Source organism: Scleropages formosus, chromosome 2 (genome assembly GCF_900964775.1).
Source record: "Scleropages formosus chromosome 2, fSclFor1.1, whole genome shotgun sequence".
Taxonomy (NCBI): domain Eukaryota; kingdom Metazoa; phylum Chordata; class Actinopteri; order Osteoglossiformes; family Osteoglossidae; genus Scleropages; species Scleropages formosus.
In genome coordinates this window covers 5,620,994-5,638,876 of record NC_041807.1, presented here as the reverse complement: position 1 = coordinate 5,638,876, position 17,883 = coordinate 5,620,994, and the positions used below count along the sequence as shown (strand labels likewise).

The window sequence follows — 17,883 nt, the reverse complement described above, 5'->3', positions numbered from 1 at the left end:
AAGCTCCACAGCCAACAAGTACTCCTCTGCTCAGAATATCCAGTGGTCGATCTGAAGGTTTTCCAAACTCGTCGTAGGTAAACCGTACCACTGGTCTTCTCTCCCTTCTTGGTCGTTCAGCTAACACGTCATCCTGCAACGCCTCACAACCATCCTGGTCACCTGCTCCCCCTTCTAGATCGGTTTCTACCGCTGAACCTGAAGCAGGGGACTCCTCGATCTCGAGGGCATTTGCTGAACTGGCAGCTTCAACCTCTTCCACCTCAACTTCACCTCCAAGCCCTGCTAATGAAGAACTGTGACTTTCATTTCCACAGTGGGCCTGGCTCACCCCAGATATTCCGGCTAATGGTAATACATTCTCTCAGTTCCGTCCATCGAACGTGAAGGGCTGAGTAACCACCTCGGAATCTGAGTCTGAGGAGGATGATACAGCTGTCCTCGTCCTGGAATCGCTCCTCGGATTGTAACTCAACTGTTTCGTCTCTGAGAGACTCTGCAGCCTTGTTACTCGTCTCTGCGGAGGATCCAATTCATCTACGCTCCCTGGCAGTCGCACTAAGCACCCAATGGGAAGTAGATGATTACAGTGGACTGTCCTGATTGTTCCAGAGCCACTTTCAGGTTTGATCTGGTACACTGGCAGATCTTCCATTTTCCCCACCATAATATATGGTAAGGACCTCCACCTATTCTGTAACTTGTGCTTTCCTGTGACACCAAAATTCCTCAGTAGCACACGGTCTCCCTTTTCCAGAACCTGGTCCTTGACAAATTTGTCATGTGTTCTCTTGTTCCGCTCATGATTCTTTTCAGCAGCTTCCTTAGCTAACTGATAAGCTCTGTTTAAATCTGCTCTCAACTTTGTGACATATCGCTGATATTGCACTTCGTCATCACCCGCCAGCGGCACCCCGAAACACAGATCTATAGGCAGACGAGCTTCCCTGCCAAACATCAACAGATAAGGAGAGTAACCAGTCGCCTCATTCTTCGTGCAGTTATAGGCATGTACGAGTTGACTGATCTTCTGACTCCAATTCTGTTCCTGCCTAGGGTCCAATGTTCCCAACATGGACAACAAAGTCCTGTTGAATCTCTCTGGTTGGGGATCTCCCTGAGGGTGGTAGGGTGTCGTGCGGGACTTGCGGATGCCCAACATCCCTAGAAGATCGCGGATCAGCTTCGACTCAAAGTCACGCCCCTGATCAGAGTGAATGCGAGCAGGGAGTCCATAGTGCACAAAGTACTTCTCAAACAGTACTCTAGCAACAGTTGAAGCTTTCTGGTCTTTTGTCGGAAAGGCTTGAGCGTAACGAGTGAAATGGTCAGTCACAACAAGCACATTCCCAAATCCCTTTGAATCTTGTTCGAGTGACAAGAAATCAATGCACACCAAATCAAGCGGCCCTTTACTTGTAATTTTGTTCAGTGGAGCTGCCCTCTGAGGAAGAGTCTTGCGTGCAATGCACCTGCCACAATTCCGGACATACTCCTCAATATCCGCACTCATCTTTGGCCAGTAAAACCGGTCCTTGATGAGCTCTGCCGACTTCTCCGATCCTAAATGGCCACAGTCATCATGAAGAGACTGGAGTACCATTGGAACATACAGTCTGGGCAACACAAGCTGCTGTACCTGAGTACCAGATGGCCTTTGCACTACTCTATAAAGCAGGCTACCAATCATTCGCAGCTTTGGACTCTCTCTCCGCAACAATGACACTTGCCACTCTTCACCCCGCACATAAGGAGATATGTGCCCATTCCTGACAGACTCCTTTATTGGGGATATAACTGGGTCAGAGTCTTGAGCCTTTCCCAGCTTGGTGCTGCTTACAAGTTCCAAACGCCCGACATCGAGACGTGTTGGAAAAGCATAACAGTCCGGGATGGCTTCAGGCGAAACTCCCATGAACTCGGCACATGTTAGCGACCTTACATGCTCTTTACCACAGCGAATCTGTTTGCAAAGAGCCTTGATGTTCTCAGAAGAGAACTCTTGCCACTCCCCAATCTCCTTGGAGAACACATTTCGTGACAATGTGTCAGCATCAATGTTATGGCAACCTGGTCGGTACTGAACGGTAAAATTATATGTAGAGAGCGCAGCAAGCCAGCGATGACCCGTTGCGTTCAACTTTGCAGAAGTGAGAACATACGTGAGAGGATTGTTATCAGTCCTCACTGTAAAACTCACTCTATACAAATAATCATGAAATTTGTCTACCACAGCCCACTTCAGTGCTAGGAACTCGAGCTGATGGACAGGGTAGTTCTTCTCCGAAGCGCTGAGCTTTCGACTCGCAAATGCGACGGGCCTCAGACCTTCTGGGTACTCTTGGTTTAGGACTGCTCCCAGTCCACGGAAACTGGCATCAATATGCAATATATAGGGCCTGGTCGGGTCAGCGAAAACCAGAATGGGTGCATTGGTAAGGCAATGAATGATTTGCCTGAAAGCATTTGTACATGACTCATCCCATCGATCACCAAATGGCTCACTCACTTTGTAATAGTCTTTCTTGTTAGTGCCAGCAGCTTTCCGGCCCTTCTGGCATGGAGGATAGCCTTTGGTCAGCTCAGTGAGAGGTCGGACTATGATGGAGAAGTTCTTTATAAAACGACGGTAATAGCCACAGAACCCCAGAAAGGACTGAAGGGATGGAAGATCAGTTAGCTGTTTCCACTGAGCTACCGCTTCAACCTTAGCAGGATCTGTCGCAATGCCATGCTCTGACACAATGTGTCCCACATATGTCACCTGTGTGCGGCGGAACTGGCATTTATCTATGGATAATTTTAAACCGGCCTCTTCCAGTCGATCTAGAACCTTGAAAAGGCGTTCTTCATGTTGCTCTAACGTCTTTCCAAAAACGATTAGATCATCTAAATACACGACTACTTCCAATAGATGCATGTCCCCCACTGCCTTCTCCATGAGTCTCTGAAATGTCGCCGGAGCCCCTGTGACTCCTTGCGGCATTCTCTCAAACTGGTAGAAACCCAGTGGGCAGATGAAAGCGGTCTTCTCTTTATCGTTCTCTGCCATTGGAATTTGGTAATATCCACTACGCAAATCCAATACAGAGAACCACTTGCTTCCATTGAGACAATCAAGTGCATCGTCAATGCGTGGCACAGCATACTGATCAGGGATAGTGTGACGGTTCAGTGTCCTATAATCCACACACATGCGCAACTGACCGGATTTCTTTCGGGCAATAACTATGGGGGATGCATAAGGACTTCTGGATTCCTTTATGATACCTGCTGCCAACAATCCCTGTAGATGACGCCGCAAGTCATCCAGATCAGCGGGTGCCAAACGCCGAGATCTCTCTCGAAATGGCTTATTGTCAGTAAGTCTGATCATATATTCAACCCCCTTCGCCAGACCAACATCCCACTCACTCATTGAGAACACATTGGCTCGCTCAGCTAACTTGTGTGATAGCCTCCTCTTCCACTCTTCAGGAATGGGTGATTCCCCAAAGTCAAACAAGGCTGGATCAATCCTTGTGGGCTCCTTGGCATCACTACTCCTTGCAACAGTCACTGTGTCAGCAACATGCAAATGTGCGATGACTGTGCCAGCTGGAATGGAAGCATCTTTACATGACTCATTGCGCAACATAACCAGGAAGTTCTCTTTATCAACAGCTGATGAAAGTATCACAGTGGGCTGTACCAGAACACCAGAAGATACAGCAGTAGTGGGAGCACGCTCTGTAATCACAATGCTTTTCCCCATAGGCTGGGTTTCTGCAATCTTACAGACTGCAACGCGCTCACCAGCAGCAGGAACAATCAAAGGGTCAGGACCCATCCATCTGACATCGGCCACTTTGTCTCCAGCGTCGGGGGGAACACGCCCCACCTGAGCTGGTGTCATTACTTGAGACGTAAGGGTGCGCACACTCAACGATGGATCAGCACTCGTATTTTCTTGGGCACCAAAAACAAAAGGGCGTACCCTTTTCACATTAGTGCCCAGCAAAACAGGAATGTTATCAGAGCAGCGTGGGTCGGGGCAAACCAAAGCAAGAACAGTAATGGGATTCCCATCAGTCATCCCTTTCTGCGGAAATGCCAACTCCACCTGCACATACCCTCGATAAGGATAACTATCATCAGAATCACTCAGATCCCAGATAGCTAATCCACTTACCGGACACAGTGGTACATGTCTCAAATGCTCATGATACCAGCTGTCAAAAATAATTGTCACCTGGGACCCGCTGTCCAACAGGGCTGTACAGATCTTCCCTTCCACCTTGACCTGAACAGTGGAGGGTGGTCCCACCAATCCTTTAGGTAATGAACCAGCTTGGGTACTGGCGAAACCTCTACTCACTTGAACATCTGAGGGGCTTCCCTCAGCTGAAACACTTGATCCCTGTTTAGTGACTCTCACTGTGCGTTGTGCACGAATGAACTTTTGGATCACTTTCTGTGGGTTTTCTGGTCTGTCGCATTTTGCGGCTGTATGCCCGTCTTCACCACAGCGATAGCAGAAAAACCCACCCTGTCTACGACATGGAAGTGAGCCTCGCTGTGGTATAGCTGAGGACGGTGGTCTGGGATCTGACTTCTCGATGACTGCAGTAGCAGGCTTAACTGACATAATCTTGACTTGCTTTCAGAGTTCTCTCACCTCTTTTTTCAGGGCTTTCACATCTTTATCATCCTCTGGATGTTCAGTGGAGTCAGTTGTTACCATGCTGGACTTCTGGACCACCACAGGATGAGCAGGGAGCAGAGCAGAACATTCAGCTAACTGAAGCTTCAAAGCTTTCACTTCAGCCTGGAGCTCTTGCATTCCACTGTCTGCATGTGCCACTACAGTTTTGGCCTGGACAGGCTTCACGGTGGACTTCAGTTTCTCTCGAGATGCTTCATATCCCTCTTCAGTGCGAATCTCACTCAACAGTTGTAAGAAATCAGGTGGGTTGTCTCGTCGCTCTCTCAATCTAAGATTCAAAAGCATCATATCGGCTCCTACAGCTCCCTTGATGAGCTGATCTAGGCGAGCGGCGTTTGCATCCTTTGCTGCAAGACCTCCTTTCTGTATGACTCTGCTCAAAGTTCTCTCAATTCTTCGAAGAAACTCAGAGAGCCTCTCCCCTGGATGCTGACACAGAAGCCTGAATGCAAAGTAGAGTTCCTCGCCAGTCTCAGCAGACCCAAAAGTATGTTGAATAGCCTCAATATACTCTTCCGAAGATGCATCAGGGTTGCTAAATCGAACTGCCCGAGCAATCTCCGCTGCTGGACCCTTCAAACTCTCTATAATCTTTAGCCTCTTTTCTCTGTCTGGCCTCTCACAGTTATCCACCACGAGACGTGCTTGCTCTAGCCAGTTTTCAAGCTGTTCCTCACCCAGTGGAGTCAGGACAACTCCTGAGAAAGTGCGTAGCCTCCTATACACATTGCTATCCACAGACAGCCTGCCTTGCCTCTCCATCAAGTCCCCAACAGCACGGATGATTGCTTCAGGAGAACAGGCTTCGATGGGCACCTTTGTGTTCTCCTCAGACTCAGAAGATTGTTGACTTCCAGCAACCTCATCTGAGACTCCTAAGATTCTCCATGGCTGGTCACTGCCCTGTGGCAACACGTCCCAGGGAATTGCCTTGACATTTACTCGCTCACGGCATTCACACAGAGCCATCAGATGTTGAGTCTGGGGATCATACCTTCGTCCCCGCACTCTAACTCGTCCCAGAGCCTTGATGGATTGCAAAGTCTCTTCAATAAGAGTAATCCCCGCATCTTCAGGAATATCCTTCACTAACAGAGCGTACTCAGGGTTAATGGCCTCTCCCCTACACCAATTACGGAGCTCAGCCATGTCTCAGTTGTGGTCACTGTGCCTTGTCTGGTACTAAACTAGATTTAACATTCAAACTACAAAACTAAGAAGCCTGTACCAATTATCACCAATAACCAGTTATGGAATCTAACACACTTTTATTCCCTTAACCTCACACTGCAAAAAATGTATGTGTACTACACAAATAAACTAGTCAATTTAGCTTCCAGTACTTGTTCATCCTAAATTAATTTATCCCAGCAGTGCCTCCATTTTATGTAGCGCCACCCTCCATTTCACCTAATTATGAGGGTGGTGCCCTGGGTTCTATTCAGTATTCCAACAGAAAACCCAAACTCAGGTATTTCAACAACAAATTTAATAAATTCTCCAAACCCCCAAATATTCAAAGTTATTAACCCCAAATTGGAAATCCCCTCAAAACGAATGCAAACATAAATAAAACAACCAAACAGAAAACACACGTACACTCAATATCTTACAACAAGCACGAATAACCTTGGTGCTACACACTTTTAAATGCTCCGGAGTATTTAACACACGTAAAAACCCCTCGTTGCAGGCCTGGACGCAGCTCGTGTGCGTTGAGACCCGAATTATGGGTCGCTTCACTCTTACGAGCAAAAGAGGAGAAAAAAAACCCGCAGTCTACCTTCCCCGTCCACTCGCGTTCGGGGCGGATGAAAACTCCAGCGATGCCCGAGGAACTTCGCGCGTTACCGGTAGCACGAAGCGCTATCGGTTCTCCTCAGTCCTCCTCCGTCACACCGGCGTAGCAGTTCGACGAGACGGGCTGAGCTAAACTTGCCGGTTTAACTGGACGTCTCGTCGGACCACGACGAGGACACCGCAGAAACTAAACTCGCCAACACAATCCAACTGCGGAGAAGCGATATTTTCTCTCTGGTTACTCATCCAGCAACCAGAAAAATATCCCCTCCTGACACTCTGGAGCGCTCTTTCGAACACACCCATCTCGCTCTCTCTCTCTCTCCCGACCCTTCTAGAAAAGTCTCGAAACTTTTCCCATTCGTTCCATCCCCCCTGTTCTCTCATTGGTTCGGCAACAAACTGAACCCCCCAATCAACTCACAGTGCAGGCAGAACTAGCACAACGGGTAGGTTGCACCTGTCCCAACAAATGGTGGTAGGGCTTCAACCAGACTAGGACTCCGATTAATGAAGCTTTATTTAAACCTTCAAAATTAAACACGCAACCTAGTAGCGCTACAGGGCTACACATGTAAAAAAGGATAATTCATATGAATGGCTTTTTTGTTAGCACGAGCACCTCATGTTTTCAAAACTCATATACCATTTTGAGGGTTATATAACTGGAAAATGACATTAAACACTGGTATTTGTTGTCAAAGGAAATCATCTGTTTATTTTCAGATTAATTTAATGGGTGATTTGTTAATACTTGAGCAGTCCCACACTCTTATTTTGTAATAGTGCCTCCCTGAAAATAGATTTACTCTACTCTAGAAATTTAAAGAAATATATTTCTCAAGAGAGTTCTAGGAAGTATGGGGGTGCGGTGGCGCAATGGGTTGGACCACTGTCCTGCTCTCGGGGGGGTCTGGGGTTCAAGTCCTGCTTGGGGTGCCTTGTAACAGACTGGCGTCCCGTCCTGGGTGTGTCCCCTCCCCCTCTGGCCTTATGCGCTACCGTGTAGGCTCCGTGACCCCGTACAGGACAAGCGGTTCTGAAATGAAAGTTCCAGGAAGTATGGCAGGTGTCTGTAAAGGAAGCAGATGATTAACTGACAGTAGCTATATTATAGTGTCTTAGCTTTCTGTTCATTGGGTATTGCCCCATAAACCAACACCATAATTACCTGATATGAGGAAGGAAGTTCTCTGAGCAAAGATAAGACAACAACTCAGTCAGCACCACATCCTGTATCTTTTTGGGAAGTTGGGTTGTGGGGCCCTGGTGCCAGACTACATTGTGTTTCCTCTCAAGGACTACATGTCTACATGCATTTATTTAGCAGATGCTTTCCTCCAAAGCAACTTACAATGAATTCCATGTAGTCTTATCAGCCCACACACCTTATTCACCAAGGTGACGTACACTGCTAATACACCACTTATAATGGGTCACTCATCCATACATCAGTTGAACACACTGTCACTCACACACTATGGGTGAACCAGAACAACATGTCTTTGGGCTGTGGGAGGAAACCCATGCAGACACAGGGAGAACATGCACACTCCTCATAGGCTGAGCAGGGATTGAACCCATGTCCTCTCATACCATCCAGGTGCTGTGAGACAGCAGCACTATTTGCTATGCCAAGCACAGAACTTATTACTGTAAGCTTACAATTATTTACTCATTCTTATAGCTGGGTAATTTTTGCAGAAGCAATTTAGAGTAAGTACCTTACTCAAGGTTACTACAGGCAAACGTGAGGATCAAACTTGTAACCTTTGTATTCAAAGGTAGCAACTCTGCCCACTATGCTATCAGCTGTCCCCTAGTTTAAGTCCTCTTTGTTTGTTTGTATGTATTGGGTAGGAAGTGTGAGGTAGGAGTGGCTATAGTTCTTATTTAAACACACCCCATACCAGTAAAAGGAGGCATGGTGGCATAGTGGGTTTGGCTGGGTCCTACTCTTTGATGTGTCTGGGGTTCAAGTCCTGCTTGGGGTGCCTTGTGATGACCTGGTGTCCTGTCCTGTGTGTCTCACCTCCCACTCCAGCCCTGTGCCATGTGTTGCTGGGTTAGGCTCCCACTGCTGTGACCTCACTTGGGGTAAGTGGTTTCAGACAGTGTGTTTGTGTACACCAGTAAAAACACAAGCATGCAGTGTAATGCCTTTGCACTCTACAAACATCATATCTTCATTGTAAGCAACTTGCTATCAACACATGGCATTAATACAGTGTGGTATCAGTACTCATACTGAAATAATAATCCATCCATTCAGTAACCACTTCTTCAGAGCAGGGTCACAGTGGTCTAGAGGCTGTCTTGGAATCACTGTGTCCATGGCTGGGGGATACACCCTGCATGGAAACCTAGTCAGTCTCAGAGTAGCCATACATGGTACAGCCAATTTAGTGTTGTCAATTTACTTGCACTGCATGTGTTTAGACTGTAGGAGGAAACCCGTGCAGACAACATGCAAATTTCACACCTAGAAATTAATGGATTTTTAATCTGTTGCAAAATCCTGTCCAAAATCAAATGGTTCCAGCAACCCTTGGTTCTTCCTATAGGGATTGTAGGTGTCTACTGACACACAATGATCTGTGTCCTCAGTGCTGTGGCAGGTGGATTTAAACACACGCCATTACTTTCTTATGGTGAAAACTTCATTTGGTCTGTGTGAGGCTGACTTTACTGTAAAAGAAGGACTGCATGCCTGCTGGGAACTGCTCCTTTTTAGGTCACTGTTGTGGTTGGTGCATTTCTGTTGCTTTGTTGCTATTTTGGTGGTGTGGTCCGACCACATTGCCTGCTTCATTGTCACAGAAATGGCTTATCTGACAACGAGACATTTAACAGGTATGTCAGAACTGTATTGTCAGCTGCTTGCTGGAGTTTTTGGGCAGCTTAAAAAGTCAGTCTCAATAAAACACATTTAGAATATGATAAAGGATATTATGGGCAGGTAAACAAATGATATAAAGTGCATTAAAATAAAAATAAAACTGTAGTTAAAGCCAGGCTTTGCTAACTTGCAGTTACTACCCTCCTAGTCCTCCCATTCCATCACTGGCTATAGTAACACTGAAGGGTATGAGATTCAAAGCTTTTTCAGAAGAGAGCTCATTATAATACAAATTTACATATGTCGCTACTTACTATGGCGGGGCATGGTGCTGCTCTACAATGGGTCTGGGGTTCAAGTCCCGCTTGGGGTAACTTGCAACAGACTGGTGTCCCCTCCTGGGTGTGTCCCCTCCCCCTCCAGCCCTATGCCCTGTGTTGCCGGGTTAGGCTCCGGCTCCCTGCGACCCCGCATGGGACAAGCGGTTTCAGACAAAGTGTGCGTGTGCTACTTACTACCCTTCAAAAATTAATCTTAAGCAGAGACAGCTTAACCAAAATTTTTCTGAGCAACTTTATTACCAGCTATTATTATTATTAGCAACTTTATTACTTATTATGTAACTTTATTAATGTTTTATATTACATGACCACTGTGTAACTGCAATGTGCCTGTAAAAACCCAAAAAGTGTTATTTCCCATGGCACTATGGTTGTTGGAAGGCTGCACGTGCTTTTTGTGCCTTGCAGGCAGGTGATTTTTGTGGGCATTATTAGCAGTCACTCTTTCGTCTCAAGAGGAAGGACTGTAGTCTGCCAGCGCTTGCCTGTATAAACATTTTCAGTCATTTGGTGTGATAATTTCCTGCTGCTGAGAATGATTGTCATGTGGACTGTGACACTGTGGTGAGTAGGACTGTTGAGGTAGTTTTGAGGTCTTGTTCAGAGTATTTTTTCAATATAACAAAAAAGTTGGAAATAACAGAAAACACCCTTTCAGGTAGGAAAAGACAAGATGAACTAAGCAGATGACTCACCATTAAACTGCTATGCCACTGCCCCTTACTCCTGCATCAAGGCTCATCAGCTGAGTGTGCCTCGGTTGTTTTGTGCCTGGGGTTGGTGACGACACAGAGACATGTACAGCTAAGCGAACAGTAACCCAATATGTTGTCGGTTATCTTTTTGTTTCCACTTGTAAAACTGTGTACTGAACAAAATAATTCTATAAAAAAATTTAAATAATTTTCTTATTGAACCACGGCTTTTTAAAGCAATATTTGCCATAGATCATACACTGTGTTACGTTGATAACGGAGCGTACCAGATCTAGAGTTCCCGTTGAAACAGACAGCTTCTCTATATATTGTGGCTATTAACTTTTGGATGAGACCGCTGCCTCACTTTGCCTGAAATTTCACTTTAAATCTCAGTGCACAGTTTTTTTCTGAATGTTTTTCGAGTCCTCCTAAAGTTGTACTTTTGGTGAATTGCCAGATCTTAAGTATCCTTCATGTAAGGTGGCATGCTGGTGCAGTGATGCTGTTGTCTCTCAGCACCTGGGTGGTGCAGGAGGGCATAGCGTTCAATCCCTGCTCAGTCTGTGTGGAGTTTGCATGTTCTCCCTCTGCTTATGTGGATTTCCTCCCACAGTCTAAAGACACTCTGAACTGTACTGGTGATTCTCAGTTGGCCATTGTATGTGGGAGAGAGTGTGTTTCACTGGTGTGTGGATGACTGACTCATTGTATGTAGTCTATCTAGAAATGTAAGTCACGTTTGGTGAAAAGGTGTGGGCTGATACTACTACACACTATTCATTGGAAGTCGCTTGGGAGAAAAGCTAAATGAATAAATGTAATATATAACTGCATGTGATTGCCCTGTGTTGGCCAGACATTCCATACAGGATATGAACTGCTTCATGCTTCCTTGTTGGCTCTGAACTACTGTGACCCTTTGCTGGAAAAAGCAGTTTCTGAAAATGGCTGGATGAAGATATTAACTTATACCCTTCTTAAGCTGCAAGTACAAATGTGTACTGCCCAGTTTTAGATGTTGCTAAAGTTATTTGTACATTCACAATTAATTTAACAATAAAAAAATCACTTACACAACTGATACTGCATTGAAGCAGTCAGTGAATCACAACAACAAGGCTCTTTCTGGGGTAGGTATCCACAAACTTTTGGTTATATTAAATCAAAGTCATTAAGCATAACTGTACCTCCCACCACAAACCCAGTGCAAGACTTATCTAGAAGTTCACACTCATTCCCATTTTTTTCAAGATCTTATATTCCTGCTACAGTACATAACTTTTAATGATAAAGTTTTACTGAAAGGGGGGCGTGGTGGTGCAGCAAGTTTGGCTGGGGCCTGCTCCCTGGTGGGTCTGGGGTTTGAGACCTGCTTGGGGTGCCTTGTGACAGACTGGCGTCCTGTCCTGGGTGTGTCCCCTCCCCCTCCAGCCTTGCGCCCTGTGTTGCTGGGTTAGGCTCCGGTTTGCTGTGACCCCACTTGGGACAAGCCGTTTCAGAGTGTGTGTGTTTTAACACCAAAAGTCTGCTAAAAATGAAACCACAAAGTTTGATCTTAACGAAATGCTCAACAACATGACAGTGAGACAAACTGTCATAAAAAGCTATTTATTAGCACTTACATTGTCATTTTGTGTTTAAATAAATATTGAAACATAATATATATATAATTTACAGACACAGAACAATGTTATACACAAATGCCCATCTAAAGATCCATGAAAACCATCCATATTCAACATAACACTTAAATGCATAAACACTGAACTTGTTGGAAAAATAAAAATTCGTATTAAATAAAAATGTAATTAGTAGACATTGTGGCAGCTGGAAAGCCTAAGACACACCTTCTAATACTCTGTTGAACCAAAGTGTGGTCTAGGGTTAGCCTCAATGACCCTACTCTTTTGCCACATAGCTGTTCAAAAATGCATCCTATGAAAGTTACAAGTTGCAAAGAAAGAAGTGTTACATGTACAGTTCTGTAAACAAAAATTTAAAATATGACTCTTTCCACAGCTTATGTCTGTTCAAGGATTCAGTTGGAACAAAAATAGTATATCCAAGAAATCTCCCAGGAATAACAATAATGACATTAAAAGTAAACTTTTAAATAAATATAATAATTGCAGCAGTTAAAAAAAAAGTTTGCTCCTTTGAAAGGCAATAAGCCACATGCACACAAAACATTTGTCAATATGACTCTCGTTTAACATGAAGCTATTCATACCTATTCGATACTCAATAAACACCTATATGATAGTACTTGTCTTACATTGAGTTCTAAACGAACATAAAGGTAATGTTGAACACTGCCTTACATTGGAAGTGCATACTACACAAAAACAGCACTGTTTCAGGAAACAAGTAGTGTGATAGTTTTTCAAAACATTTCAGTTCTCATCCAGTGTGGTCCAAGGCTACTGGAGAAACAGATTACTTTCAGTCCTCAAAAATTACACAGAATTAGAGAGGGAAAAACAGTGCACAGTGTCTTCAATGTTAATGTATGCCTTTTTAAAATGTAAAAAAAAAAACTAAACACATTTGCTCTTGCTCCAGGCCTTTATCGAGCCTCTCCTAGTATGGCTTCAAAGCAGTAGAGCTGATCAGTGCCTTTTTCTTTTTGAAACCATGTACTCCTCAATGTAGTTGAAGAGCACATCCAGCTCTCCCATTGCCTTATACAGACCTTTGTTCTGCATCTAAAATGAAGCAACACAGGTACATTATGATACTGTCAAACAGGGACACAGATTTACTGAAATAATAGAAATAACTTCAGAATGCTAGTTGAGACCATGCACTACACCCTTCAGTAACAAAGTGGACCACCTACTTTTTTATATGTAGTCATGATGCTGTCAAGAGAAAGGTGTTTCTTGCAGGAGAAGAAATTCCTCTGTAAGCAAAAAAAACAGAAAGTTGAGTTGAGTGTTGACCCATTGAAATATGTCACCTTGAGCGCTTCCAAGCATATAAGAAGGAAGCGTATGAACATGAAGGAATATTACTGTTTTCCATTCCATTTAACACAAGTCAATGCATGTTTACATGCCACAAGTGCAAAATAAAATTGGCACAATGAAGAGCACGAAAAGGTGCATCAAGTGAGACCAGCCAACACGTGTGATTTCCAGAGGTAGTTGTAAAGATCTGATGAGCTAGAGAAATATGTGTTCTGGTTCTGAAGTCATAAGGAACAGTAAGGCGTTTATTAAAAATAAAGAATTAATTTGTTCTTTCTGGGTCATTCGAGAATTCTGACCATTTTTTTAATAGTCACATATGCAGCTGTTAAACGGCTCTGGCCAAAGGCTGGCTGTGGTGAGCAGCGCTTCCGCGGAGCAAGTGTATGCAGCGCAAGTGGAGCTGGCAGCAGAGGTTCGTTCTGCGCGCTCCCGCTGAGCGCACCCGCAGTCCGCGAGCGAGACTGCAGCCGCGCTGAGTCACGAGGAGAACCCGAATGAATCAGAACTCCACGGTCGCCGTTGACATCGGGGCACGGCGCGGTTTCCACAACAAATCTACAACTTCTTCTTGTTTTTTTTTTTTTTTTTAAAATCTAAAATTCTCTAAATTATTCACAAACTGCACGTTTCTCAGCGGGGAGCGATCGCTCCTTTCGGGGCGGACACTCACACACTGGATGACCTGCTTCTTGAGGTCGAGGAAGATGTTGCCGATGATGTCTATGGGTTTCGAGTAATCCTGGCGGACCTTCTGCGTCGCTGTCGGCAGAACTATGTCCAGGTAGAAGCGGAGCACCTCGTTCATGGCCTGGCACCCGAAGGGACTCTGCGAAGGGACAGATGGGAGTGTCGATCGACCAGAGTCCACCACCAGCAGGTGAGCACGTGACAGCGGAGCGGCAGAGCGAAGCAATAGGGAGAGTGAAGGAGGATGGGGGAGAAGGTCCGGGGTTCAGCATGTGAGGAGGACAGCAGCGATGGGGGAAAAGTGAGGAGGAGGAGGAGGGATGTAACATGAAGAAGAGCCACTGAAAGACCCCTTCACTTGTCAGCAGCTGTTGCACTTGTCAGTGTCATACTGTACAGTGCAGTTTGTAAGAGTGCAAAGTAATAAGGGCTTACTTTAAACTCTTGCAGGATGTTCTCGTCTAGCAGCGCCATCTCAAGCTCATCATTTTCTTGCTGAAAGCAAAACCAAAGAAAAAGCCAAACTGTGAACATGCTGCACCACAATACTGCAGTATAATGCAGACCCGAACCCCAAGTGGCTCGCACTCCAGACATGAAATGCCTCCTCAGAGCTGAGAAAGTCATGGATTCAGTGTGTGTGCATGGTTTCGGTGGTGTTTGCTCATACTCACATAGTATTGCTTTATCTCGTCAAAGGAAACCCTCAGCTGTTTGAGCCTTGCAGGGAAGTTCTCCACGAACGAGCAGCAGGAATCTGTGCAGTGTCTGCTCTGAGCCGAGGCTACAAGCAGTAGTGCCACCGTGCAAAGAGGCACGCAAGTCAACGATGAAAAAAACATTCTTCTCCTTTGTGATTTGTGAGTGCTTCCTTGAAATTAGAAATATGAGCCAAGGGAGCAAGTGTACAAAACACTGACAATTTAGTGAATTTATACTGTCTGTTCCTACACACTTCCTGTTGGGTAATACAAAAAATGGGGGTTTGCCATTACTGGCAGATTGGGGTAATGCTTATGTCATCATCTTCAATATCTTCATGCTCAAGGGAAAGTTTTAGAGCCAAAAAAAAAAACACGCACACACCATGACATGCAAGGTTCTAAGAATATGAGATATTTTATAATATTAATACTATTAATACTATTAATACTTTATATTGGTCACTAATGATGACTCATGCTTCAGTCAATGGGAAAATGGGATTTATATCCTTTATATTTCTTAACAAAGATTTTTGATTTTCATTTTTGATTTAGTATTATATGCTATAGGATTTAGTTTGGTGTAAAAATAAGTACTAGTTTAATGATTGTCTCTTGATGTGTATATATTAGGTATGTATGTATTTTGTTTTTAATAAGTTTTTTAGAAAAGGAAAATAATTTTGTGTCAACAAACACGACATTACACGAATGATGACTTATGTCTACAGTCATAATCATCTGTAACAGAATAAAAAGTAATACAATTACAAACAGAGCACAGAAACTATATCTAAGATGAACTATGTTTATATCTGTACCACCACATGGTTTACATGGAATCCATGAATGAACACATGAGGAAAACTAGAAATGTTCCTAAACAAATATTATCAAGCTCGCTACCAAGTGCCACGCGATAACCACGTAACAGCTCTAAGTATTTTTCTTGTCATGGTAATGGAAACAGAGACAGCTGTCTCATTTCCACCAGCAACCACTTTTAATCAGTTTAGCAAACTGTAGATGTGAAACCATTTCTACTTTGTGGCTTTTCTTATGCTTGCACAGGAACATTCATGTGCGCACAAAGTGGTAAATGGTCCCCAGGTGAGGATGTGTTTCAAGATGATTGACCTAATGGGAACATCATCTCTGCTACTGACACTTATAGTAAAAGCTGTCATTTTAGAACTTTGCATCTCATTGACTGCAGTCAGCAATTTTTTTTATTGGTAGTCATCATAAGCCATGTCCTCCAATTACACTATTACATGAAAACACTGAAAATACACACTGATCTGGACAGAAAGTCATAGATGATTATATATATAACTGTATACCAGGCAAAATTTTAACACACTAATACTGTATTTGGAAACACATTGTTTCATCTATGCAGCTCCCATGCCTTTTAACTTAAAATTAAAGATGTTCCAAACTACTCTAAAGATATTACCCAAAAACACAGAGAGATGTCAACTGAATTTGATTTGATGTTGTGCAGGGCTCTTTGGTCCTCAACAGCAAATTAATCTGCTGATTTTCATGCTCTTGTTGCTTGTTTAATGAGACAATTGTAGGACATCTCCTAGCCTGTTTTATACAAGTAAATCAGCTGCTGTTGAAAAGGATGATTTGGAAATCTGTTACCAATGCAATTTGTGGGTAACCTAGATGCAGAAATGTTAGTGAACAAGGTAAACAAGCCTTTTTGTAGATAAATGTAATCTTTATGATAGAAACCATTGTGTTCATGCTTATCTTGTTGTGTATTTTGTTAACATGAGCATATGCCTCACAGCAGTCTCACTCTCGCTCTCTTTCCTTAACCACTCGTTCAAGTCAAGGTTGCAGCGGTTCGGAGCCTATTCCAGAAGCATGTTGCCTACGGCTAAGAAAGGTACATCTTTGGTGCAACTCTGCAGTGAGTTATCGGAGTTATTAGACACGTGTCATTTGTGTTGGACAAACACTGCTTACTTTGTCATAAAGGCTCGGCCATAAAATAGCTACAGTGTCATGCATAGGGCTACAGATGCCTTCTTGCACATGCCTTGTAGGACAGCAAGTAATATGATCTTTAAGGCACTTCCCTTGTATGCTATAAGTCCCTGTTCTGAGTCCTTTGTAGTACCCCTGAGCAAAGTACAGGTATACCCCGGTAGGTATACCGACTCCTGGTTTACCCCTTTTTGGTATGACAGCAGTTGAAAATTTGTACCCATATTCGGTACATGGACAGACTGCAACTTCTTGGTACTTTTTATGGTGTTTTAAGCAGACTTTTCCCTGCTGATGTAGAAGTCATGAGCCAATGAGGCACAGACTTTCCCCTGATCATGTAAAAGTCATAAGCCAATCAGACAAGACCTTGTCAACAACGTGTGATAACCTCTTTTTTTAAAATTTGCATTATTTTTAAAATAGTTTTATAGCAGTTTTCCTTTTATTTATTTTTTTTTTTTGTTCAAATAGCTCTCTACAAGTGAGATCTCAAAATTCACCTTTTTCTTACTTCTCTCCAACCTCGTAAACACTCGATAGATCAGATGTGTACGTGTTACGTTATTTTTAGTAACAATTTATTTAATAATGGAAAAGCCTATGCAGCCACTTGTGTAACGTACTGGTTATGCTATGTGACAAATTGACTGTACTCAAAGATCACATGTCTGTGTCCAGAGCTCTTCTCTTGATATAATACACTTTTGTATTGTTCTCCGAGAGTTCGTTGCTTTAGAAAAAAGCGTCTGCTAAATGAATAAAAGTCCAGGAACGCTTTTTTTTTTTTCCAGTTCCCATTAAAAAAATGGGTAATGAGTGGTATACGGGCCGTTTTCAGGAACGAATTAGATATATATAATGGGGGATACCTCTACTTATACTTTAATCCAGATGTTAAAATAGCCATCATGTATGTAAACAAGTGCATTATTCTTACTTGTAAATTGCCTTGTCAAACAAGCCATCAGCTAAATATAGATTAATAAGTAATAATCATGTTTGTGTATGGACATGCTTCTCAGGAGATACTAAAATGTAATAGAAAGCTTTAATGTATTTAATGGTTATATGAAGGGGGTGCGGTGGCGCAGTGGGTTGGACCACAGTCCTGCTCTCCGGTGGGTCTGGGG

General features: G+C 43.7%; 1 protein-coding gene across 1 annotated transcript; it reads right to left on the bottom strand.

The window, feature by feature from the left end:
* Positions 1 to 12,090: 12,090 nt before the first annotated feature.
* il10 (interleukin 10) lies at positions 12,091 to 15,128 on the bottom strand. Its single transcript, XM_018758557.2, has 5 exons — positions 14,717 to 15,128; positions 14,478 to 14,537; positions 14,026 to 14,181; positions 13,223 to 13,285; positions 12,091 to 13,088 (listed from the first exon to the last, which is right to left on the bottom strand). Exons 1-5 carry the CDS (start codon positions 14,882 to 14,884, stop codon positions 12,993 to 12,995), a joined length of 543 nt encoding a protein of 180 aa, XP_018614073.1. The 5' UTR covers positions 14,885 to 15,128; the 3' UTR covers positions 12,091 to 12,992.
* Positions 15,129 to 17,883: the final 2,755 nt, after the last annotated feature.